Source organism: Solanum lycopersicum, chromosome 3 (assembly GCF_036512215.1).
Source record: "Solanum lycopersicum chromosome 3, SLM_r2.1".
In the NCBI taxonomy this organism is placed as follows: domain Eukaryota; kingdom Viridiplantae; phylum Streptophyta; class Magnoliopsida; order Solanales; family Solanaceae; genus Solanum; species Solanum lycopersicum.
This window is the reverse complement of record NC_090802.1, coordinates 22,730,703-22,758,632: the sequence shown is the minus strand read 5'-3', so window position 1 is coordinate 22,758,632 and position 27,930 is coordinate 22,730,703. Positions and strand designations below refer to the sequence as shown.

Here is a 27,930-nt window from a genome sequence, read left to right as displayed (position 1 = left end):
TCAGGCTCCACAACCTAACAAGTACTGGAGGCAGTTTGGTCTTAGTTTATCTTTACTAGAAGTCCATCTTAACATCATTATGATGGGAATAAGATAAGACTGGAGTTGTCTGTCAGTGGAGAAGATTTAAAGGGATCAAATAATCCTTTTATTCATAGTGTCTTCTCATGAGTTCCCTTCTTACTATGACAAGTAGAATAAACCTACTCCTTATCCTCCCCATTACATTTCCTTTTGATCCCAAAGTCTCCAAACGCAGTCCTTTTGACATCTCTTTTGAGTTGAACTCACACCCTGCTTCATGTATTTAGATTCAGTACGGGACTTATTTAGTGATCATTTCTGTTGTTTTCATCACCATGTCATAGAGTCTTTGACAACAATAATTAAGTTTTTTTTGAGAAGGTAACAATCTTGTATTATATTCCATAAAAATCAAACCTGCCACAAATTGTTACAGGTTTACTAATTACAAATGAGTATTAGGAAGATCTTCAATCCTAAATAAACAAAAATTACAAGGTGCCTAACGCATTCATTACTGATTCTAGATCTTCCACATACTCCTGTTTACACCAAAAATGAAATAAATCCAAGCAATTCATCTTGATCTTTTGGATGTTGTTACTTTTTTTAGGAAGCATTTGAGGTTCCTCTCTTTCCACACAGACCGCAAGATACAGGTGGGAATGATCTTCCATCTTTCTTTGCGACTAGAAATGTAGGCAAAGCTACTCTATATCTTCAGGGCCTGGACAATATTTCTTGGCATCACCCAAAGCAGGTCCTTCGAATTGATGAAAATTCTCCACAAAACATTAGTGATCCTACAATGAAGAAAGAGGTGGTTGACTGTTTCAGCCTCTTCTCCACACAGGAAACACGAAGGACTCAGTTTGATACCCCTATTCATGAGGATCTCCAGAGTTAAAACAGCCTGCTTCGCTAGTAGTCAAGTGAAACATGACACTTTAGGAGGTATTTTAATATTCCAGATAAGTTTCCATGGCCAGCCAGTAACCTGATGGGTGAAAGAGTTGAACTTTTTGTAAGCTTTCTTTCACTTTGAAATTTCCGTTGCAGTTATGATTCCAAAACAATCTATCTTGGGAGGTGGAGGTTTCGTTAAATTGTTCAACGATTCCAAAGAAATCTAATAGCCTTTGGATCTCCCAATCATTTAGGGGTCTTCTAAAGCTCAAATTCCATCTTTGATTTGACCAAACTTCTGTCACAATGCCTTTTTGATGTTGGTTTAGAATTTAGATATCTGGGAAGAGGGTTTGTAGGGAGTTTTGTTTTAACCAGTCCTCCCAGAAGAAGACCTTTATGCCATTTCCTACTCTCTGTTACAATTTTCTCTTAATTTTGGCCAAAGGTTTTTGATGGCCCTCCAGATGCTTGTTCCATATGTACTAGGGACCGTTTTGGTAGACCAGTTGTCCTCCATTTCATACTTCTGCTTGATAAGTTCTTTCCATAATGCTTTTTCACTAGATGCTAGTCTCCATAGCCATTTCATCATAAGGCTTTGTTCTGAATCTTCAAATTCCTTACCCCAAGCCCTCTTTTCAGTTTGCTCCCAATCAATTCATCCCACTTAACCAAGTGAAATTTCTTAGTCACTATTTCCTTCCCATAGGAAATTCCTCCTTGTTGCATCAAGTCTGTCAATGACCCCACCTGGGATAGGAAAGACAGACATCATGTAGGTAGGCATGGAGTCGAGAACACTATTGATGAGAGTGAGTCTCCCGCCAAGGGAGAGATATTGACTCTTCAAGTTGAACAATCTTCTTTCACACTTCTCGACCACCACATTCCAGATTCTTGAAGACTTGATTTATGATCCTAGTGGCATACCCAAATATACGTTTGATAAGTCACCAGTCCTTCCCCCAAGTGTACCAGCAAGAGAGATTAGATTTGAAACCTCATTCACTGGGTATATGAAGCTCGTCTCCCAATTGATATGTAGTCCTGATATGGCTTCTAATAGCACAAATATAACTATGAGTTGATTTCTGTTGGCATCACAGAAAACCAGAGTATCATCAACATATTGTAAGTGTGTGATCTCCATGACACAACCCACCCTATTTGATACTTTGATGCCCCTCAACCATAGTTTCTCTTGAGCCATCCTCAACATATCGTTGTGTCCCTCCATAGCTATAATGAATAAAAAGGAGACAGGGGATCTCTCTGTCTTAGTCCTCTTTCTGAAGAGAAGAAACCTATAGGAGAGCCATTGATGAGAACAAAATATATCACAGTATTGATACAAAACTTTATCCATCTCATCCATCTACAACCAAAACCTCTTTTGGATAAGGTCTCTAGCAAAAAAATCCAGTTGAGATGGTCATATGCTTTCTGAATGTCCAACATGCATAAAATGCCTGCCACCTTCCTTCTAATCCTAGAATCCACACATTCATTAGCCATCAAAATAACATCCATGATCTGTCTTCCTTTAATGAAAGCAAGTTGTTTTGTGTCCACTATCTTGTTCATAACCATTTTAAGCCTTTCAGTTAACACCTTGGAGATTATTTTATACACACTACCAATTAAGCTAATGGGTCTAAAATCTAAATTTCTTTGCACCCATCTTTTTGGGAATCAACGTCACATAGGTGGAGTTGAAGCTTTTCTCAAAGAAATATCTCTCTTGGAAATTTTCAACTGCAGCAATGACTTCCTCTCCAACAACCTCCTAATAGTGGGTATAGAAGGCCACGGTGTAACTACCTGAGGATCTCTATGTCTTAGTTTCAGAATAGCTTCTGGTAGAAGTCTATGATTTCTTTTCTTATTAACTCTGGATCCTTGATTGCTTCACCATCCACATTTAATTCGTCAATGTTATTGTATCTCCGATGAGAGTTAGCCGTCTTGTGAAAGAACTTTGTGTTCTTATCTCCATGCTTCAACCAATTAACACTAATTAATTTTCACATGTCCAATCACCATTATCTTGGTATTATGGTTATTCCACCGAGAAAATCAGCAATGATAGTTGAACTGGTGAATGTTGCAGGAAAGGGACTACTTGATTTGTCTACTGAGAGATTGCCTACTCTCCCATTTCTATGTCAATGAGCAATGAACCCAGGGCTAGAGGCAGCATATACTCAGGGGGTTCATCCGAACCCCCTCGGCGGAAAATATTTACTATTAATGCATAATTAAAATTATTTTTTAGGTATATATAATAGATGTTGAACCCTCTTCCACAACTTCGTGTGTTTACTTCTCAGATTTTGAACCCCCTTGGCTCCGCGACTGATTATGCACCCAGAATAGCTTCGTAGAGTGTCACATTTTGACTCTTGCACTACATTAAATAAGCTAGCTCATAGAAGTCAACACTTATGAATTGAACATTAAATCGAAGTTGTAGCTCGACACCAAAATATTGTTCTGTCATTGTTATTGTTAGACTCAAGATTATATTAATTTAAATCTATTAAAATGTAATGTTAATTGATTCCTACAAAACGTATCCAGTGACAGATTGGGGTGGGGTATAATATGTTGAACTGGGTGTCAATACTTTCGACAATATCAACATATTGATGTTTGGCTTGTTGCGCATGGCCTCAATAATTGACCTTCTTGAGTGATGTACTTCAGTTTTTCTTATTTGTAGTGCTGAATAAAGCACAATCAGATTAATAACTTGTCAGCCCCTAAGCGTGGGTGAAGTGGACAAGTACCATTGAACACATGCTATACAAATGACCTTTGTTGATTAGAGGAATCACTTTGCAAATGAATAGCCGACAAGAAACTGTATATACAACACCGGCCACTAGCCTAAAAGATAAAAATGAATAATGAAGCTATTAATACATATGACAGTAGTCCTGTACAACTATCAAATGATCGGGACAAGGCTTTACATGCCCAAAGTAAAAGTGTAACTACAAACAAAAGAGTGCCAGATTCATGCTAGCTCCAGATAAGACTGGAGCTCACGAATTGCTCAGCTGAATATTCAATAGATGCCTAATAAGGATGCGTGTTGTGATGTATACATGTCCTGCATTTTAGAAACGCAGGGCCGCCGACCATAGGAATATTAGTACATATACAACATGTATTGGCATGTAAAGCAGACAACTTAAGAAGTAACAACTCGATATCACATGAGAAAGAATCAATAATCTGGCCGAAAGTATCTTATGAAACTATAAGTTACACATGAACACTTGTAATCATTTTTCAAGTGTCTTATGATTGTTCGTCATCGTGTGGTCAAGTGATACATTATACAATTGGGCTACTATGTTTTATGTCATTTATTGTGACCAAATAAATAAATAACCTCAAGGAAAAATTTCTGGCATCGTATTGTTGTTTGTTACCTGTGAAAATCATTTCAAGTGATACAGTTCTCCTTTGGCGTCTTATACATTCTGTAGTTTCAAAAGGACAAATGAACAAGTGGTCCTCGACAACGATATAATCACATGAAATCTTTCGTGTGAGTTCCATAACACAGGAGGGTTTTCCACATATGGCGTAAATGAAATATCGTCTATAAAGGAGGGTATGCCACATCGGGCATAATGACCATATAGGTGCGCTGCCACATCGGGTATAACACATGAAAGATAGTCCAAGCAGATTAGGAGCACAGGATGACATATTTTGAGGAGCACACATGAATATACCTGTCTTTCCCTTAGTTTGGTCAATAGTATCATACTAGCACATTGAGAATTACCCTTCAGGGTGTACCAGTGGTTTGAGCATGGGACTTCCATGTTTGAGGTCTCAAGTTTGAAACCCCTTGCCAGCGAAAGAAAAAGGTTTGCCTTCTGGGTCGAGCTTGTCACACCAGGCTTGCCTAGTGCGGGTTACCTCTCCTTTGTGGTTTGTGAGCTATTGCATAGGAGCGGGGTTTTACCCTATGCGCACCCAAAAGCGTAGCGGCTGCTGGTTTTCCTTGTCGTAAAAAAAGTATCATACTAGCATATGTCTGCCCCCCTTATGGTCAAGTAGTAAATGAGCCTCATTGGGCATGCAAAATATACACAAATGAGCCATGTCCCATGGAGATATGTGGCAAGTGAGGCCACAGGGCATGTAACAAGTGAGGGTATAACAACTTAGCAAGTAATCTTACTTAACATATGGTTAATTTAAGGCACATAACTTAAACAATTCAATTGGGGAAAATTCAAATTATGGACAAGTGCATGTTCCAAGTGAAGACATATAAACTGTATAATTGAACATATAAGGACTCTTTGTGGTTACATTATAGCCTAGCACAATGGAAGTGATATCTAATGAAAGGAACATGTAGCATATGAAGTATATGATCAAATAGGCAGTTGGAGCAATTTGGGCTCACGTGGACACTCTCAATGTGTGTAATCTAGTATCTTATTAATTCATATTTTGGGCTCATGTGGACACTCTCAGTATGTGTAATCTAATATCATATTAATTCATATAAGAGAAACATGTGACCAGGATTCGTGTCATAGCAACGAAAGAGATTTTAGCATTACATACCTTATCTTTTGACAAAATGACTACATGATTCGACTTTTCTTTTAAGGTATTAATGTATAATATAAGTATATAATGAAGCTAATATTAGTAGCTAATCACCATGTGGGTCTTGCAATAAAAACTTGACGGGTAGTGAGCATGTATATCTCTCAAAACTCTTGATATATCAGCACACCCCCTTCTCCACTTCATTACAACTTCACACACCCTTCCCTTGATTGTCCAAACTGTCCCAAACAATATCACATGTAAAACAGCCCCTAAAACAGTCCACTGTACTAGTGAAGTCCAAGGCGCGCTTAAGCCCTGAAGCGAGGCTCAAAACGTGTTGTGCGCGTTGCTTCCTTTATATGTGCTTCAGTTTCGTCATCAAACTTTTCCTTGCCAATTAATCTCTTCTGAAGAAGTGACACTAAACAATCGATATTTTACTTAATCATAAATTTTTTTCAATTTCTTTGGTCATATGCTAACTATTAGTCTTGGACCAACATATATATTTGTATTTGTTTCCTCCCTTTGTGACTTTTTTAATTAAAGCCCACGCTTTATTTGCGCTTTGTGCTTAAAGCCCCAATAGACTTAAGAGCTTTTTTTTCACTTTTCGCCTTTGATAACACTGCAATGTACTTCAACATAATAGGAAAATATTGAACTCATGTATTCCAATCACCATCTCATGAGTTCTTGACAAAAACACAGTGAATTCTCCACCCAAACTTATACATGAAGAGGCGTAGGAATTGGCTGAAACTTCCTTTGATGGAGATTTCTGTTCTCTTAACTAGAACTTCCATTCAGATATGAGCCAAAAAGGAAGAGAAATCCTTTAACAAGGACAACTAGCTTTGAAGAAAGGGCTTCCCTACACTCTAAAATATGGAGACATGATTTCAATAGGTTTTCATGAGAAAATTAGGCTAAACCATGAATATACCCACTGACCTTGGTTGGATAAGAGAGCAAATTGTTAAGAACACTAAGGGATTTGGGGAAACTAATTGGGAGGAGAGAGGAGAGAACTTGAGAGCACCTTGATATATATATCAAAACAAGAGAAAAAAATGAGCTAAGTATAGGCTTTAAAAAGGGACCTTTGACCGCCTCTTGTTTCTCCAATTTAGACCACAAAATGTCTAGTAGGTGATGCAACTTCTTGGTCCTTCAGTTTATATCTTTGTTGTGTGGGCAAAGTGCTGATCGTTCAATAACTCATATGTTCAGTATATGCATGTCGCAAAAATGAAGATGTTAAAGTGGGTGTGTGGTAATACAAGGAGCGATAAAATTAGGATTGAGAATATTTAGGAAAAGATGGGGGGGAGATTGAGTTGATTTGGATATGTGAAGAGCTGATGCACAGACACCTGAGTGAGGAGGTGCGAGAGGTTGGTTATAGTAGGTACAAGAAGAGTTAAAGGTAGGCCAAAGAAGTATATTAATGTTGCAGTCTATATTCCATTGAAAACTCTAGACTTAATGGCTTCACTTTAACTTAGCACTTTTATACATTTAGCCACGTTGAACTTTTAAGCTAAACTACACCCTACATTCTCAAGTTTAATACTTTTGTCGATGTTAACTTATTCGTATACGTGTTGGAAGATATGGGTTATTATGTAATTATATCATTTCACGTTTAACTGCAACTGGATTGTTAAGTTATCTTAGTAAAGTATGAGTAGGCTTAAAGGATCTGAATCGGAGAACAGTTTTTGGAGCTTTTCACACCATGTTGGTAACATTAGGCTTTCCGTTTCTTCCTTAAGAAGGGATAGTTGGTCTTTTGGGGAAAGGGTATCAATCCCATAAGAACCTGCTCTACTTAAAAATTGTAGCAAATGGATTTTCTCGAGCAAAATTATCCGACAAGTATGTATTTAGTTAGTCGAAACAAATTCTGACTTTTAGCTTTAAAGCAAAAGTACTAGCTAAAACCCATGACATTTTGGCTTCTAAAAGTCTTTGTAAGTTCAAAGCTGAACTTATAGTTGTTTTAATCAAAAGTGAATACTGAAAATGCTCTACAAGCTGTCATGGAAAGTATCAAATTTTGCCAAAAATCTTTTAGGAGTAGAAAAGGTTTACAACTTGAAATTTTAGTATGGTCAAGGCCATTAATTTTCTCAATACATCAATGGAGGGAATGTTTTAGAGAGTTATTGTTTACCCTGTAGAAAAAGTAATTCAAGCATGAACTGTTATGGTACAAAATAGAGATGTTTAAAGTGGAACTGTTTTAGTTCACATATGGTTGTTCAATGGAATATAGACTGCAACAATGGAAATTGAAGTTAGTATAACTTGATGTTGAACTCATGCTTATATAGTTTGGTGTTCAGCTCTTGATTAGAAATAAAATACTTCTCTGCAGGATGATGTAAATTATTCTTCCTTAACCCTCCCTTGGTTTATCTGAAATCAAATCGTTCTTCAATGTTAATGAGTTGTTCACAAGGAACATTAAATGCACCTCTATCTAATTTTTTTTAACAACAGTAAATTGAAACGTCAATACCATGAAAGTTGGGCTCTAATCTTCACTGTCCATGTACTGTTTAAGCTCTACCTTAGTACAATATTTATAGGATAAACTAAGATAAAATTTAAAAAACATTAGAAGTTATCCATATTTTCTTACTGCAAACTCCTAAGAAGTAATGGACTAGAATAAACATACTAACATGACTAAAACTTTATTCTAATTGTGTTTTGTATGTCCGACAAGTATCTTTGGTTTTTGCTAGGTCACAGATCTTGCAAGGCCTCTTTCTATGTGTTTTATGTTACCTTACCCCCTTTTAAAATGGGGAATTTTTATTTTGACGGAGGTGCATTCATTCCTTGTGAAGAATTCTTTAACATTGATGAACAACAAAGGACTTCATTTTAAATATGAAATCTTGAAAATAAGAAGAATCATTTGTATCTATCCTCTCTATGAGGAGTGATGGAGCTTTAAAGTAGGATTCGGGCCGAATAATCATTATGGACAGTGAGTGAAGGAGTGGATAGAGCTGGAAAAATAATCTTAATAAGCGTTGAACTGGTTAAATATTGAAAATCCAAAAGATTGAACAACATAAAATATAGTGGAAGGCAAAGAGGGATCACAAATATTAATAAACTTGTATGTTTTGCTTTGAGGTCAATGGTTCAATCAAATTTGATGGTTTTGATTTCTTTTATTTCTCACTTGTTACTTATTAGGCATATGCTTAATTCTTTTCGCATCTAAGTTTACATCATCTTTTTGTTGCTACGACTTGCGTCTTCTATTGATTACAAAGTTATGGGCAACTATTTTAATACATCCTGGGTTTGCATGTTAAAATATTCATCTCATAATCTTATTATTTTTCAGGTGTATCCCATTAAGGTTCAGAAATATGGAAGAAAATAGTGGTGAGATATCTAAGAAGATAGTTGAAGTATTGATGATAAACTCGACAAGTGGGCCTGGTCTTCTATTCCCGAAGGTGAGAAATTATTAGAGCATTTGGGTGTTAAACATTATCCTATTGAATTGGTAATGTTTAAAGTACTTTTTTTGGCCAGAGTTAAGTGACGCCTTGTGGTTTAATCTTTCAATAGATCGTTTTATTTTTTTAACCTTTTATCCTTTCCTTTTTGAACTAATAGGGCTAGTTTGGTGTGAGGGATAAGTATAAATAGTCTTGGGGATAAAATTTAGATGTCTTGTTTGGTTGACATAGTTGGGATAATTTATCCCAGTATTTATAGAATATCCCATATACATGGTGGAATAAGTTATCCCACAATAACTAACCTGTCACGACCATAATCTAGACCCCAGACGAGACCGGCGTCATTGACCTCTCAGAGGTCGCAAACAAGCCTACATACGTCATCGTTACTTCATCTAGGTTAATTTTAGCGTAAAATTTGAACTTTTTGTTACTTAACATTCATATAAGACATTCTACTTACACTATAAACGTTCACAATCAACCATCTAATATTAAGATCATCAAATGAAAGAAATAGTTCCATACTACATTAAGCGTATATTTGCCAAAATGGCACCAATACAATGTCCGAAATAATATGAGAAAGAAAATCTAGTGGAACATACTCCATTAACTCAAACTTATATATCTAAGTTAGAATATAATTGGCAAGCGTCCTCGAAAGCATGAGGGCCTACCATGTCCGGATAGCTGCAGCGTCGTATCGTAAGCTCTAGCGTCCGCATTTGCCTGATCCTAAAAGTATACAGTTGTGTGGGATTAGTACACACTTGTACTAAGTATGGGTATATGCAAGCACACACTAAGGACAGGCCTGATTAAGAAGAGCTCTATCCTAACGATATGATTATGGAAAGTCAAGTCGGTGGACTTGCCAAATTTGGATTGGGAAAGCCAGTGGACTTGCCAAATTTTGATTAGGAAAGTCAATGGACTTGCCAGATTTGGATTAGGAAACTTAGTGGACTTGCCAAATTTGGATTAAGAAAGTAATGCCATGAGAGTAACATGCATCATCATACTTATCATTTTACAAGCAGCACATAACATATTGCACATATCATATCACGTAGTTCATATCATTCTTTCAGATGCCATGAGACCTTGAAATCATGGACTTGACATTAGGGACTTCTCAAAATGAGGGCTCAACATATGGAACCTCAACTAGGGAGCCTTCTTTAACAAACACAGAGTCAGATTCATTCGTTCATACGTACTTCATTTTCATTCTTTCATATACTAGTGCAGCCACCAATCATACCTAGTATGTAGTTTAAGACTCTCATCAGGTTCGTTGTGCAATGACCAAGCATAATCTAGTGTTATTACTTAAGTCTAGCTCACCTCTTGTTATCCTAATCTAACACCTTTAGTATCGTTCATTTTATTATGTGCATTCGTTGAGGCTGACCTCATTCTTTCTTTGGGAACTTTAACCTTAACCGACATAGATCATGTGAGCATCATGAAATCTGGTGTGTAATCCCCACATCTAAAAGAGGTGGAATCACCGGCCAAAGTGAAACAAAACATGATAGTGTATATAGAGAATTGAACCCTGCTAGATCCCTATATTAGCAGTATAGATTCCAAAACTAGGAGATGTAAGGATACCCATACCCGGCATGCCGGACAGTCTCATCTCATGAGAGTTACGTGAACCTCCGTCCTTCCCGAAGGAAGGCGTCACCGCTCATAGCTACCCTATCGGTGCTCAGTATAAAGTTTCATTGCATTCAACTCATACATCATGGAAGCTGGCTTCTAGCATGAGGACATCATAGCTCATTAGATGATTTCTCATCTCATCATTATTATTAAGTATGTATTAACTTCAGTACTTTCATTAGAGTATTCATAAAGACTAATCTCTTCATTAACTTTACACTGCATAGGTAAGTACGTTTTGGTAACATTTACTTAGGATCATTTGAAATTGTTCTCATCTTTCCATTCGTCTCTTATCATATTGTCACCTCATTCATTAACTTTAGCACATTTTTTTCATAATTACTCGCCCCTTCACGTGAATGTTCATTTCATCACATGGCAATGCAATGTTAAGCTCGCTTACTTTTAAACGTATGCTAGACTTAGGAGTCAACACATACAAGTCATGAGGCTTCATTCATAGTTTGTCTAAGTGATTCATGTTTACCCAAGATTATGTGTTACAAGACTTATGCATCTTGTATATATGCCAATATATTGATTTCGATCTTTAGAGGCAGCATTCGTTTTTCTTACGTATGACTTATGTGTCAATACGAAATTGGGCAAGGGAACCCGATTTCGAATCACTTGGACAACACTTAATCTTATTTTAAAATTGGTAATTGCATTTTTCATATTTGGGGGATCCTAGTTCGATCCCCATCAACCCCATAATATTTCCTTTCTGTTTCTCCTCTCCTTTTTCGTTTAAGTCAAGGAGGTTGTGGGTTCAATCCCCCACAAGATCATTATTTTTCTTTTAATTTATCTCTTAACTTTATCACCTATCCAAGAGGTTGTGGGTTCAATCCCCACTCTCCATATTAAATTTCTCCTTTATTTTTCTTCTAACTCTCTCATTCATTCAAGAGATTGTGGGTTCAATCCCCACTCACCACATCTATTTTTCCTTGCATTTTTCTCACGAAATTTTTATGAAATTTTCATTGGTGAGGTCATGGGTTCAATCCCCAATGACCTCACATTTAAAAATGTTTTAAAGGAAGTTCTTTTTTTAAAAAAGTTGGTCATGACTACAATTTCCAGCAAGTTGGAAATTTAGTCTCCTCTAATCCATTTATGTCTTAATCTTTTGTTGATTTTTTTGTAGCTTTCATGTAATGATGTCTTGGGTTCAATCCTTAGTGATTTCACTTATTGTACATTCATTTTTCATTGCATCTTATACCACTTTATACCACTTTGATTGACCGAACCCAACCTAACAAATGCTGGAAATTTGTTCACCATTTTCAGCTCCTTGTTATCATCATTCGTTCATTAGATCTTAGGACGTTTTATGAATCATTTGGTGCATGTTTATGTATATTTTTTTCATGGTTATATTCAGCCAAGCATTACCATTAAATCCAGCAACATTACACCACTTTTGCTCATTATGATTTACACAAACATTTGCACTAACATCACTTTTTCACATACTTTCGGTTGACATAAATTAACATGCTTACAATTGCAAACATATAATCATGAACACATTATCACGAAAATCACACTTCATACTTAAATTACCAGAAAAGGTACCAACAACATGATCTCTAACCTATTTCAGATTGAAATCAGAAGGATAGTAGGGACACGGAGTTTGACAAGAATAGGAACAACCCTAGTTTAAAAATTCGTTGAATTCGTGGAAAGGGAATTCTCTTGGAGAAAGAGAAACCCATACCTGATTTTAACGTTGTTCAACACTTGAACTTGCTACCCAACACTTCTCCAAATTCACGTCCACTCTCGAAACTCACACCTTACCTGACTAGCGTATTACGTTTTGCTTAACGTTTTCGGATTGCTTTCTCGTTTGTGTTTTGCATGCAAGTTCTTCAAGTGTGAAGAACTTTTGTTTTCTGATTTTTTTCTCACGTTTGGAAGCCATAAAGAAAGTGTGAAATGAGAGAGAGATAGACATGAAGGAGAGAGAGATATAAACGTGAAAGAGGTGAGTGACTTAGGATTAGTTGAAGTAGTTTAGTCTTAGTCAACTAGGACTCTTTCAAACTTTGAAAATCTGATTTAATTAGTTTAGTTAAATGACCATAATGCCCTTACAAGATAAGATTATAAAGTTCAATTTAATCCACTTAAATGTTGCTTCCGTCGAGGTTCGAACCCATGACGTCCCCATCGCGAAAATGGGTCCCTCCGGGTCGACCCGACCCAAACCTCCCCATTAATTAATTAATTAATTAATAATAATCTAATTTTACTTTTTCTTAAATCAGTATTTAAATATTAATTAATTATATTAATTCACCAATATAAATAATCAAGTTAAATAATTGCTCCCACCTAGGTTCGAACCCGGTTGGAGCAAGATTTTGCTCAATGGGCAATTTTGGCCCTTTCTACCCAAAATGCCCCTTGAAATTGTTAATAAAATAATTAATTACATATTTAGGGTAATTACGATACTACCCTTAGCCTAAAAAAAGACCATTTTACCCCTAGACCCTCCAAACTTAATATTTCCCCTTTTTTAAGTCTGGTAAAGACCCATCCGAGTAAATCTTCATATTTGGGAGACCTTCATGGCTGGACCCAACCTTTCCTAGCTCAACTAACTCCCCAAGTTTGTTGTATGGGCTGTCGAAAAGGTTCAGAGGTCTAGTTCTACGCGCATCAATCCGTGTCAACCCGGTCTAATCGTAGGCATTCTAGACACATTAAGCATTATTTAGCATATCCAATTTTAGTGTTTTTATGTTACCCCAGGATAGTTTATCTTGGGATAACTAGTTCCTAACCAAATGACCCCATACGTTGTGAAATGGCAAGACTGAAGCACATCTCGACTATACCACCTAGTCCCGACAAATGTGTTGAGTGGATCAGATATTGGTAGGTTGAAAATGGATCAAACAAAAATGGACAAAATACCCTTCATATTTAAGACATAAAAAATGGGCGATGTAACGAATAACATGGGTACTCATATTATCCGTGGCTTATTGAAATTATTGGAAGCAGTTGAACTTGGTCAAAGTTCAAAACTTCATGAATGTATTTTATTATTCTCGGCCAAATTTGAACAAAGTTAATTCTAGGTTGTAGGTTTGAAACAAACTCTAGAGTCTTAAGGTTTAGGTTGATTAGGACAAAAACAAAATATTTGGAGAGCAAATTTAGAATTGTGTTAGATGAAGCAGACGTGGAAGTAAAGATTATTACACAAACTATTTCCAAGAGATAAAGTTTTGAGTATTTTGGGTTCATAATCCATAGTAGTGGTGACATTGATGATGATGTCACACATCATATTGGGGCGGCATAGTCGAAATGGAAGTTTGCCTCTGGGGTCTTGTGTGATAAGAAGGTACCACCTAAACATAAAGTTGAGCTATACAAAGTAGTAGTTAGACCGTCCTTATTGTATAAGGACTGCTGGCCAGTCAAGAACTAACATGTTCAGAGGATGTATTTTGTGGAGATGGGGATGTTGAGAAGGATCTAGGGGCATACTAGCAATGACAAGATTAGGAATGAGGTTATCAAGAAGAAGGTGGAAATGATCTCTTTGGCGAAAAAAAGATGAGGGAAGCCAAAGTGAGATGGTTTAGGCATGTGCATAGGAGGTGCAACGAAGCCTTAGCGAGAAGATGCTAGAGGCTGGTTGTAGGGTGTGTGGAGGGGTAGAGGTACAAAGTTAGAAGTTAGAAGAATACAAAGTGTTCTCTCTGAAGTCCTTCTATGAGAAGCCTCTGTCTAGGATGGAGGATAGTTTTCTGTATGATTCAGCCTGGAAACCCAAAGCACCAGCTACAGCTTGCTTATTCTTGTGGTTAGCTACAAGAGGGGTGATTTTAACATCAGAGGATCTTAGGAAATTAAATGTCTTTTGCATAAGTTGGTGTTTCCTATATAAAGTGGCAGGTGAGCAGTGTTCAAGAAAGTTACTTCTTTGTCGCGTTATGCAGTGAAATGGCCCTGAAGCAGTAGAGCAGCAGTGCAAGGTCCTGAAGCAAAGCAGTTCAAGAGAAGCAAGTGTTTATATGGCTGAAGCAGCGTGTAGTGTGAAGCATCACTTTTGTTTATTTAAACCTTTTAATTTCATTTTTAATAAAATGAAGTCAGTGACAAGGGCTTTTAATTTTAATTCTGAAATAGGGGTTTCAGTCTTCTTCAGCGGTGACTTTCAGGTAAGCTTCTTCTCCTCCCTTCTTCTTCTTCCCCATTGACATTAAGGTCTGCAGGATTCTTTTTTCCTTCTTCTCCGGTGATCTCTAGCCTCTGTTTTTCGTTTCTTTTTTCTTCTTCCTTTTTTTTGGATCTTTTTGTTGTTAGGAGTTTTCTATTTAGTTATTTTATTAGTTTTGTTGTACTAGGACTAGGGTTCTTTTTCTTCTTTATATTTGTTTCAATTTTAATTAAAGTAGCTGAAATTATTTTTTTTTCTTTTTCAAATAGTCCAGTTTCAATGATTTTTTTTTTCAATTTAAGTAGTTGACTTTTAGTTCTATCCAAATAGAACATTTTCCGTGAATTTAGAAAAAATAATCAAAGTAGCTAGATTTTTAATCTTTTGCTCTTAAAGATAGTAAATGGCATAACAAGATCAAAAGAGAAACTGGGTTGAATGTATGCATAGAAAGTTAGTGATTATGACAAGACGTATATTTAATGCCTTTTCTTGCTACAAGATCAGAAAAGCGGGGATTTATTTTAACACCTCGCCATTTGAAAGAGCTAAAGAGTTAGAATTGGAAATAATCATTTTATGAAAGAATGAAAAATCTAGAAATTTGTTAAGTTATAGTAAGTTTGAGTTTTGGGTCAACTTCGAACGACCATAACTCCTAACTCAGAATGAGTCAGTGTGCTTGTTGGAAAGATCTTGGAGTTATCTTTCCAACGTCGTCGAGTTTGCATGATTCCAAATGCGTATGAGTGAGATATGCCCATTTGAAGTTGGATGTTCAAATAAGGAAAGTCTAAACTGGATTTTCGAAGGGTATTTAAATTTAATCCATACCCAATTATTTTAATTCGTTTTTAGGAGTTTATTTGGGAGCTAATAAGAATTAGATCAGTTTAGTGAATTGGAACTTCACGCTAGGGCTTATAGGAAAGAGAAAAGAGGAGAAAGGATAAGAAAGTTCAAGATTCATCGATTTCTTGGAGGATTGCGTGTGGATTTCGTCAAGGGGTGATCCCAACGAGGTATGTGAGATCACATAGCATTGGTTTAGTTCACCCATGCACTAATCGTGATTCAATTTAGCGAAGTTATATTGATTTGAAAGTAAATTCTATGAGCTCTTGATGTAAATTCGTTTGAATTCTTGTGGGTTGGTGTTGTTGAAGTTTCTTGAGTTTGATTTATGAATTTGGGTGTGTTTTTAAGTAGAATCTTACACATTGATGGTATAGTTGATTCTAAGTGTTTGGGAAAAGAACCAAGTTATAATAGGGTTTTAGAGTTGAAAAATGAAAGAGAAAAGTCGGAGTTCACCTGGGCAAGGCCTGGGGCGCCGCAGCCATAGCGCCCCAAGTGGGGCTCTATAGTTTGGGCTCCAGGGCTCCGCGCTAGCCAGAGCGCCCCAACCCAACCTCTGAAATTTAAGGGTTGGCTCCTCGCGCCTCTCAAAGTGCCAGGGATGCCAGTTTTCCCATTTTCTCCATTCCTTCCGTACTATTTCCTTAGCAACTACCTATATTTCTTAGTTGATTCAACACTCTAAGGTACGTCTAAACATGAGGAAATCATCCATAAACATGAGATCATGGACCTTTAATCCATACTCGTAGGAATTGAATTCCAACACTCGTAGGGATTGAATCATGATGGGTGCGTGGGTGAACTAACCCAATGCTATGTGATCTCACATACCCCGTAGGGATCACCACACAGTCTTTCAAGAAATCAACAAATCTTGAACTTTCTTCTCCTTTCTCCTTTTTTCTCTTTTCTCCAAGCCCTAGCGTTAATTTCCAATTGACTAAATTGATGTAATTTTGATTAGACCCCAAATAAACTCTTAAAAAGAATTAAAATAATCGGGTAAGGAAAAGACTAACATACCCTTCCAAAATCCGATTCCCTTGTTTGAACAACCCAACTTCAAATGGACATATATATCTCACTCATCCGAACTCGAAATTATGCAAACTCAATGGCGTTGGAAAGATAATTCCAAGATCTTTCTTAAAAGCGCACCTAACTCATCCTGAGCTAGGATTCATGCTCGTTTGAAGTTGACCCAAAACTCAAACTTATCGTAACTTAACAAATTTTCAGATTTTTCATTCTTCCCTAAAATGATTATTCCAATTCTAGCTCTTCAAATGGCGAGGTGTGACTTTTGTCGTCACAAGCATCATCTTATTGGTGGTAATCCAAACGTTACCATTTGTCAAAGTTGCCCAGATCATGTGAAAGATGAATTGCTAAGTTTATGTTTTACTATTGATTTTACTAGTACTATGGATGATTTTTTGCTATCTACTTATTAAGTATTTAAATTGAAATTTGCTTAAACATATAATATCGTTGTTGAAGGATTATTTTTGTCTTCTCTTCAAAAATTGCGCTTCACGGTAGGTGAGATATCTTAGAAGGGTTTGATGTTTCTTGGGCAAAACCAAGATCAGGTGAAGGAATTGGAGTCTAATTAGAATAGTGGAGTTAGAAGAAGAACATACAAGGCTCGGAATGTTACTCCTATTTGCTTTGATGTGGCGCATTTAGAAGGAGAAATAGTAGAGTTTTTGAAGGGGTGGAGCTGACCTTTGCTAGATAGAGGAGTAGTCTACGATCCCTTTTTTTCTTTCGGTGTACTTCCCGTGTTGTATTGAGGATTGAGTTTTTTTTGGAGAGAGTCATACTTGTAGGTTTCTCTTTTTTTGGTTTATCTCTTGTATACGACCAAGTTAGTTTTGGTAGTATAAATGCAATTTTTTACTTGATCAAAACAAAAACAATAAAGAGTAGCCTTTTAAGAGGGCAGAGTAGCCTTTTCATACTAGCATAGTTAGCTTTTTTGCCCCTCAAGCAAACCCTTGCATGAGAGAGAGAGAAATATCATCTTCACTTGTAAGCTAAAACCATTGAAAAGATCTGAGAATAGAAAAAATTCAAGATCTACTTATTTCTTGTTATTCTTACTTGTCCTTATCTTTGCTCCTGTTCTTTGTATAATTATTACTCTCTTTCATTCTTGCTTTATCAATTTAGCCGAAAAAGAGAGAGGTTTGATCGATATAGTACACTTCCCTTTATTCCCATTTTAACTAATTTAACTATTATTGCATAATATCTATTTTTCCGGCAAACAAATATCAGTCGATCCATTGTTTGAGAGTGGATTCCACCACAGTGATTGAACTTTTTCCCTTTTCAAGATGTGGGACAATGCATAGGTACCTCCAGGTAAGTTGAAAGGCTGGAAAATCTTGATGTTACTCTGTTTCCCCTTCTTCCCCAACTGCTACCGTTATTGCCCTGTCTATTGGTAGCACACATGAATTGACATATCCTAAAGAGGGAATTGCTAATAAAATTTTGACTAACAAGTCCTGGTCTTCTTTCAATCCATTCAACTATGTCCATTTATGTACTTCTTGTTGTCTAAATAATCAGTTATACCACACCACGTAGCATCCAGTTGGCTCAAGCGAAGGGGAGGTAAAGAAAAATCAAAGATATAATGATCGTGCCATAAGACCTTGTTCCTTTCTAGTTGATGTTCTATATTTTCCTCCATCTTACTGCTTGTGAATGCCAAGAGTCTTTCTGCGTAACATTTTTAAGAACAATCACAAACAAAGACCTATGATCCATTAAAATAGAGGAGAGAAAGATACAGTTTTTAGATAATGAGTCCACCAAATAAGTGATCACCTTGCCCCCAAGGCCTAGCTCTAGTGGCAAAAGGTGGAAGATTTGTGACTTATGTCGGAGGTTCAAGCCTCACACCATGCAAAGCGAAGCCCGATATTTAAGTGGAGAAAGGTAGAGGGGCAGGCCCATTATCCACCGAGTTTAGAAGGTTGTGATTGGTCCGAAGGGCGGCGGCTCACATATGGATTTCTCAGTTATTAAAAAAAAGTGATCACCAAAAAACTATGAGAGAGAAAACTGAAGAGAGGAAAAAAGAAGAATCTAATGTCTAGATTCTAGAAGAGAGAAGAGGGAGGGAGAGAGAAGAGGAATTGAGGAAATCAAATTTCTGGCAACTAGAAGAAGTATGAATGAGGAGAAAGCATCTCTCTCTAAAAGTTGTGTTTCCCTTATGTTTTATATGTCTAAGTATGAAGTTTTATTACATATTAGCTAAGTTGTTCCGACTTGCAGCTGGTGTTTGGTACAAGTACAGATTCAAGCTTTTTGATCCTTCATGATATAGTTGATGTTTTGATTGACTTTTTTTAAGTAGCTTTTGACTTTTAAGCTATTTTTTATTTTTGGAAGTGTTAGAGAAACACAAGAAATGCTTAGAACACTTTTTTTGGCTGAAAAAGTACCCAAAAAAAGAAGCCAAAAGCCAAAATGTTGGGTGTGCCCAATTTATGACTTTCAGCTTATAAGCTGCTTAAAATAGCCAATCTGAACACCCCCATGAACTTTAAGATTCAGGGATTCAGATCTAGATATGGATACAGATGCGGGAATTTGGCTAAAAACAATTCAAATGTCTAAAAAATAGAGTTTAAAACACAAATAATGAGATATTATGTGGAAACTTGAGGAGAAAATATAAATCAAGAGGAGAATCTCAGGAGACTAAAGGAAAAGGAGTGACATAAAAATTTCTATATACAAGGCATTTTATCATCTTTAATTTCACCTTTAATGTTGTTTTACTCACATAAATCATTGAAGTTGTCCACAATCGATTTTGGTTGAAGTACCCAAAAACTGATTGACCAGATCGGTTATTGATCCCACACCCACACTCATGTCATGTCTACGCGTGTGCGATACCGGAAGTGAAGAGTTCAAGCTACTTAGCATATTAGTACTTTGTTCGATCAAAATCAACATTGAGTGCATACTTTTGTTTTTCTCGATTATTTTTTTAAGCATGTGTCAATTATGACATGTTGGTTGTTGTACTTGATCTTTTATATAACTCGTCTTCCTAGTGTCTACTTTTGGGCTTTCTGATGTTAGGTGATATTGCTGAATAAGTTTGACTTAAATCTTTTGGTTCATTTGATCACAAGGATGAGTATCTTATGGGTGCTGCATATTGATATCTCTGGCATATTTGTATAAATAGGGTGGTTGGGAAAATGATGAAACAGTCAAGGAGGCAGCTATCCGTGAAGCCATAGAGGAAGCTGGAGTACGAGGGGATATAGTGGTAAGTCTCTTTAAGTATCTGCGTTGTTTAACTTTTTTTCAAAAACACAACTTAGACTTTCCTACTGGAACTTGGTGTATGTTTCTGTGGCTTATGTGATTGCTTAGTGCTTGTTTAATTTTGTACCACTCGAGCAAGGACAATACGTTGAATTCAGTGACTACTTACATGCAGAAGTTTTAGACCCTTTTATGGAATTTAGTTCTTATAAATTCATTTATCAAAATGGTCTTCATGTCTTCCTTTTACAACAATAATATAGTCAGTGTAATACCACAAAGTGGGGTCTGGGGACAGTCGAGTGTATATCGACCTTACTCGTATCTTGGAGGTAGAGAGATTGTTCCCTATCTTTTTTGCATAAAATGTATTTTTTATTGATATAATGGGAACCTACACAACATATCAGGTGTATAAAAGAAAGTAGATAATTCTATACAAAATGTGATTTTCTACGACATCCAATCATCAAAAGTAGATGGATTTAAAGTGTCCCAAAAGTATACAAGTAAAAGAACACTCACTAATCTATCTATCTATATTATTATAAAAGCGGGAACCTCAAAAGTCAAAGTTAAATTACTAAAATTCCCTTCTAATTAACCTATTTTTACATTTAATAATAATAATAATAATAATAATAATAAATAAAAAACTAAAATCTATTATTAGTAAAAGTTGTCGTACATTTTTAAGGGATGCATGTATTTTTAGAAAGGTGTTAAATGTGGTTGTTATTCTTTCACTGCTTATACATATCTAAGTGGAATAAAGAAGTTTTTGGCAAGCTTGATACACGAAGAACCAAAGCACTAGAAGATCTGGCAGCTCTAGATCACTCCAGTGAAGGGAGAGACCTTACTGTGGAATAGAAACAAATATTATTGAATCTGAAAGTTGAATTAGAGGCACTTGCTAAAGCTGAAGAAATTTCCTGGAAATAAAAATCGAGATGCAAATGGTTGAAACATGCGGATACTAACACAAAATACTTTCTATCTATAACCAATTCTCATAGAAGATTAAACAAGATTGATAAGCTTATAGAGGATGGTGGATATACATAGAGGAGAAAGCCAAGATAAAACAAGAGATTTACTCTTCTATCAAAACCTTTACTCTGAGGATGAGGAGTGGAGATCCACATCAAACTGTGAAGAATTATCTAGACTATCAGAGGAAGATAAGCTGTCACTTGAGAGAGCCTTTGAGGAAGAGGAAGTCCAAACTGTGTTATTATCTTGTGCAACAGACAAGGGTTCTATCTAGATTCCAGATGGATTCACCATGGCATTTTTTTCAGAGATCCTGGGATTTTATAAACGCAATTGTAATGGGGACTCTCAATTATTTCCATCAGGAATGGTAAATGGTGAGATTGTGCAATAAGCACTTTCATTGCATTGATTCCAAAAAAGACAGATGCAGTAGAACTTAGATACTACAGTCCAATCAGTCTTATAGGGAGCATATATAAGATTGTGCCGAGCTACTAGCAGAACGATTGAAGAAAGTTATTGGCAAGCTAGTCTCCAACTTTCAGAATGCTTTCATTAAGCAAACATAGATCACTGATGTAGTACTCATAGCTAATGAAGCTCTAGTTTGATGGATAAGATACGTGATCCCTATTGTGCAAGCTTGATATAGGAATTGTTTTTTGACAAGCTAAATTGGTCTTTCTCATCTCTAGTTTGAGGAAGATGGGGTTTGGTGAAAAATGGATCAGTTGGATAAGATTCAGCATTACAACTGTAAAATACTCAGTGTTGGTGAAGAGGAACCAGTTGGATTCTTCTCTCCTCAGTGAGAGATCAGGCAAGGGGACCCTCTATCCCCTTTCTTGTTCATATCAGTGACGGAGGGTTTAAGCAAGATGATGGAGAAGGCCAGGGATTTACAGTGGATTCGGGGGTTCATAGAAGGGTAAGTTTCTGAGAAACCGAGTCATCATTTCACATCTATCGCATGTTGATTACTCACTGATGTTTTGTGAGGCGGAAGAGTAACAAGTTTGGTACCTAAACATAACACTCTCTCTGTTTGAGCCTCTAGCGGGACTACATGTCAATGTGCTAAACATAGAGGAACTTGCAAGTATTTTTGGGTTGTAGCATCAGGGTTCTTCCTACATCTTACCTAGGCCTACCTTTGCTGCAGAGTACAAGAATTGTAAGGTGTGGAACGGTATTATTGAGAAATTTTAAGAGACTAGCTTCCTGGCAATTGCAGTATCTATCTATGGGTGGAAGACCTACTCTTATCAATATCGTTCTTGATAGCCTGCCAACTTATTACAAGTCTTTCCTTCCTATTTCTAGAAAGGTTCTAAGGAAACTAGACAAAATTAGGAGGGACTTTTTCTATGAGGGGAACAACAACACTCGGATTTCACTTGATTGAATAGGATAGAGTCACACTACCTAAATGCAAAGGAGGTATGGGAGTTATAAGATTTGGCGTCACACAACAAGAGTCGAAATAGCTTTGGAGGTATGGCAACTGGTGAACCAAGCCTATGGAAGGAGGTGGGTAACAACAAGCATGGTGAAAGTGATCACTGGGGCACAAAATGCTCCTTATGAAGTGGGCCCTTAGAAATTCATTACAAAGTTAGGGAGTGATTTCTTCCGGTGCACCTGTTATATACCAGGTAAAGGAGCTCATATTAGATTCTGGAAGGACAAATGGCTCAATGGTACTACCCCGCATGGAGGAGTTCCCTTATATGTATCAGATTGATGTGAATAAGAATTCCACCATAACTCATAATAGAAATGGAAACAATTGGGATATTCTATTCAGAAGGGCAGTTCAAAATTGGGAGATGACCAACTGATGGCATTGCTAGCAGATATTGAAAGATATAATACTGATGTAGCCATGGCAGATAATGTGGTGGGGAGGAAGAACACTTTCACAGTGAAAGAGTGCTACAGGAAGATTGGTACACAAAACCAAGTAGTTAACAATTAGTCCTGGAAATTGATTTGGAAGACAAAGTTGCCTCCTAAGTTTATTTTCCTTAACTGGATTGCTCTCCATGAAGCTAGGTTGACACAAGACAATCTCAAAAGGAAAGGTCTCCAATTAGTGAAGAGATGCTACCTATGTTTGGACAAGTTGGAAACTGTGAATCATCTGTTTTTTGCTCTGCAAGGTGGCTACTAATCTTTGGAACATGTTCTTGTGCACTATTGGGTTGAAATGGGTCATTCCACATATCACAAAAGAGGCACATACGAACTGAGCATGTGGAGACTTGATGAAACCATCAAAAAGATCTTGCTAATGGTTACTGTTGCTATCTTTTGGAGTATTTGGAATGAGAGGAATAGGAGATGTTTTGATGCATTCTCAGCTCCAGAGCACTCTCTCACAACCAGATGCCTAGTCTTACTTTTTTGCTGGACTAAATTGGCTAATTTATCTAGCACCGAACAATTAATGGAGTTTATCGGTCCCCTTGTCTTATATTGACGGACTATAAAGGAACTTCCTTTTTCTTTATCTCAGTTTCTTTTGTCAATTTTCTTTCTTTTTAAGTTGTAAATATGCATCTTCTTGATGCCTTTTGTGAATGAAAAACCCCATTTTATCAAAAAATTTAAAATATGATAGAAATTTTTTATGCAATTTCTGATACTTGAAAATAACTTCAAGCGTTAACTTATTACATGTTTTCCTAGTTTCTTTAGTTAATGTACAATTAGATTATTACCCTCTGGGTAAGATATATAACATCTTATAGCATAGTTCTGGAATGTTCTTGTTGTTTTATTGTAGCTACAACCAGTATAGTTTTGATTTATCATTCCATGATGTAATTATAATATTCCTCATGTTAAAATTATAGGTCCATCTTCATAGAATTGGTGAAGGTCCGCATTTTCAAATTTATTATAAAGGTAAAAAGATCACATATAGAATGGGTGAAATACTAATACAACCCGTGTGAATACAAGTCAACAAATTACTCTACTTTTGTGGAACATATTCTCTATATTTATTTTTTAAATTAATTAAATAAGATTGGCATTCATTATTTTGAAGATCTTATATTTTTTAATTTAATTTTTTAAACCCAAATATATTGCTAATAATATTTATGTAACTAATTAAATTATATGGATAACATTGATATGGGATAAACGCGCAACACGCGTACGGATAGATTAGTATCTATAAAAGAGTTTTAAGTTCTTTCATATGCTCTCCTATTCTTTTACATCCATAGTGTCAGAATGGGCGTTAAATGTGTTACATCATCGATTCAATCCCTAAGGCATTTCACCACAACTTGTATGTAATTGGGCGATTAAGAAGTTTATGAATGAGACATAAACATACTCCATTGTTTTATTCATGTAAACCACCAGCAAATGAGAGTTGGCTTTCTATTTGTCATTCTCAACTGTTAGAATGACTTTACATGTTTCTCTAGGAAGACATTTTCCTAGGTCTCTAGGTATCCAAACTAACTTGCGAGGAAGTTCCTTTTTCTCCCTCAACAATAGCCTATGTTGAAGGACTTGATTGTTAAAATCCCTTAGTTCTGACCGTTCCTTTTTCAAGAGGCCCTATATGTGCATCTCTTTTTCTTTTTGCAACTGGTAACTTGTTATATGTGCATCTTTTTCTTGTACAGGATATTCATCATTTCAAATAGTTCATTCATCTTCTTATCTTGCAAGTTTTACCTGAACTCTAGTCCTATAAGAAAGATCACCTCTCCCTGAATTTGTAAACCCCGGAAACAACAACTATCTTCTAGTTCGAGTTGTTAAGATGGATGGGAATGATATGCATAAGGGAGAATCCCCATACTAACTATGCTTTCTGAAGCTAATTTTGTTTCTATTTCTTATATTGAACTTCATATTTTTGTTGAAATCCCTATAATACAACTGTGCTTTATGTGGTCTGTCCTTCATTCTCTCCTTTGAACTTATATTTGTCAATCATTACTTTCCTAATGGATTTATTACTCTTTAATTTTCTCAAACCACATCCTTTCTACATGGAACTGGGTTATATGGTTATATTAATTTTCCAGTGTTAACCTGGATGTATATTTTGCGTCTCCACCCATTTATCCTGGAGTGAACCACCTCAATCGTAAACAAGGTTGCATCCAATTTTTTTCTACATCCCATAAAGGCATTTTGTGACATTGAGGCCATATCTTCCAACACCTTCTGTAGTCCAAGAAAAAAAATACAAAAATATGAAGATGCTCCCCAAAAGACATAGTAGGTCTAAAGTCCTTGATTTTTAACTTGTCAACGAATAAAAATAAAGGTCCATTATATTTACTGTGCCTTTCTTTTTTGGTATCAACATTACAAAGGATACATTTATACTCTTTTCAAATTTCCTGGTGGTGTGCGTTTTAAGATGCACTTGAAACTCTTGCTTGAATGTGTTTCTGTGGGAAAATGTGATTGTAATCCATCTGGGCAGGAGTATATCACACCTACAATATTCCTCCTCCAGGAAGTCTCTCCAAACCACAACCTCATCTTGACCCATCCTTTTCTAAAATTCCTTCCAACCTAAAGTTGGTCTTCATTCCAGATCCTTGTTACAAAACTGTGTGTCAAGTCCGTCAATAGCCCCCCCCCCCAGCCCCCTCCTTCCCCCCAATTTCCACTTCTCTTTCATAGTCTGATCCTCCACCTGTATTACTTTCACAAAGTTCCTCCTATAGTAAGCATTGCTATTAGGTGGAAAACGTTTCTGTTGAAACCTCCTTTCGATGGAGAACCATCTACTTTAGTCTCCAAAGTCCGAACTATTTGCTATGTTCACCAGTCATTTTTTACTTTTTCTATTTAAATTTTTTTTATTTCTTTCTAGCTTCTAATAAATGTCTACAGGTTTTCTTGATAAGACAGTCAAACTTCTAATGTTTCTCTCTGCCAAAGAGACTTCATTAAAAAACCTGTAACAAAAGAATAGAACAAGATGGGCGACATCAATATAATGCCATATATTAGTTACATTTTGAAACTGAATTTCTTTCCAAATAACTAGATTTAAAAGTTATTTCATTAAATAATTAGTCCTGTTACACCGTCATTGAGATTCTCTTAGTTAATACAAATAAGTGTCTTACTTTACCCTTGAGTTTTGCTTTAAGTTTGTTACTATTTCCTTTGGTAGTTTAAAGTTTATGTTGAACTGTTAATTATTTTAATATTTTGAGAGATGAGAGATCTTTTATAACATGAGCTGAGATTGGGTAGGCTCTGATGATAACATTTCCTGTTTCATTTGTCTCGTGTTAAATATGATGTTATGTGGAGCTATGTTGTCTCCTCTTCATTCCTCTTTTTTTCTTCTTCTTTTCCCTTCATGACTTGTACATAGTAGAAAATTTGAAGTCTCAAACCTGGGATTGGTAGAATCATAAAAGTTACTTCTAGGTTCATCCGGTATTTACACTGGTGAAAGATAGCAAGTAAAATTAGTCAAGGTGTGCAAAAGGTGGGCAGAGTTGCACCATCGATTTTAAATAGAAATATATTCATTACGATTGTGAATATTATGCATCTCTAATTGTGCATATAATTGCAGTACCAAGAATTAGGGAATTTTCCTTTAGATTGACTTCATAACTCCTATCCTAATAAGGAGCCTTCTTGTTTGTTTACCCACCAATTTCACGAAATGTTTTCTCTTCTTTTCTTTTTTCATGCAAATGCTTTTATTTGTTTAATTTCATTGTTTTTTTTCGTCTATTGATAAAATTTTATGCATTTTATTTTGAAGCACTTTCTGGGTCACTACCTCTTTAATAGTAAGACACTTTGGGACGAGTTCAGTCCAGAAGGCTTGTGTAAAGCTACCATGTTTGCTTTGTTGGTGAAGGAAGAGCTTGAGTGCTGGCCTAAACATAGCCTTAGGAGAAGAAGTTGGCTGACAGTTCCAGAAGCAATTCAATGTTGCCCGCACCCATGGATGCGACAGGCCCTGGAGGAAGGTTTTTCTAAGTGGCATGACAATGGTATGACAAGCACAACGAATTGTGAGGACTAGTTTATTTGTTTGTTCCTCTGACCAACATTGAGGTTTCTGTTTCTTAACGAAAGAAGGCAATTGTTTAGAACTGGACGGTGTCATGGTGTGTATTAGCTTCAATTTCATTTTAGGACTAGGAAGTAAGTAAGAGAAGGTTCATTTTAATTGGTGAATAGACTTGATGGTGAATTGGAGGATGAAGGAACAAGAAATCTCCATCATGTCTCATCACAAATGTTATGGGAAACAATAATGTCAGTTTAACAAATGTTGGTAGTATTGTAATTCCATTGTCATTTCTCATCACAAATGTTATGGGAAACCAATAATGTTAAAATCTTGAAATCCACCTATGCTATTCTCATAATAATGTAGTGCAAAGAGCTAATCTAATTGAACAAACAATACGTCTTTGGATGCATGTTATACCTGTGTGTTGGAACCCTAAATCAATGAAAAACCTAGCTGCTGAATTAGGATGTAGAAGCCACATATGGGTCGTATTCGGACATACAGTTTATTATGTCTTTATTGTTCTTGAGTTGTATTAGTTAGATTGGTGTAATTTCATAACAACCCACATACAGAGATTTGGCAAAAAGTCGAGTTGAAATCTGACATTCATTTCAAATGAACTCACACAAGGTGTAACTTTTTAACAAGTATATCTCCTCGGATGTAAAGTGTTTGGTGGTGATTACGTATCACATAAAATTTGTAAACTAACGTAAATCACTATCTATAATACACCAGTTATCGTAAATTTATATGATTGAATTACCCTTAGTCTTAATGATAGCTACTCACAGAGTCATTTTTGTTTAGGTCATATGTTCATTCTAAAT

General features: G+C 36.2%; 1 protein-coding gene across 1 annotated transcript; it reads left to right on the top strand.

Annotated features, from left to right (window-relative positions):
- The first annotated feature begins 301 nt into the window (after positions 1-301).
- Positions 302-27,364, top strand: LOC138347475 (nudix hydrolase 16, mitochondrial-like). The gene is made up of 5 exons (XM_069295768.1): positions 302-316; positions 638-894; positions 8,897-9,011; positions 19,979-20,062; positions 26,837-27,364. The coding sequence occupies exons 1-5, from the start codon at positions 302-304 to the stop codon at positions 27,101-27,103; spliced, it is 738 nt and encodes a 245-aa protein (XP_069151869.1). The 3' UTR covers positions 27,104-27,364.
- The last annotated feature ends 566 nt before the right edge of the window (positions 27,365-27,930 follow it).

Coding starts and splice junctions, on each gene's coding strand:
- LOC138347475 (XM_069295768.1), top strand. Junction 9,012..19,978: donor CTGGTCTTCTATTCCCGAAG/GTGAGAAATTAT, acceptor TTGTATAAATAG/GGTGGTTGGGAAAATGATGA. Junction 20,063..26,836: donor GAGTACGAGGGGATATAGTG/GTAAGTCTCTTT, acceptor TTTATTTTGAAG/CACTTTCTGGGTCACTACCT.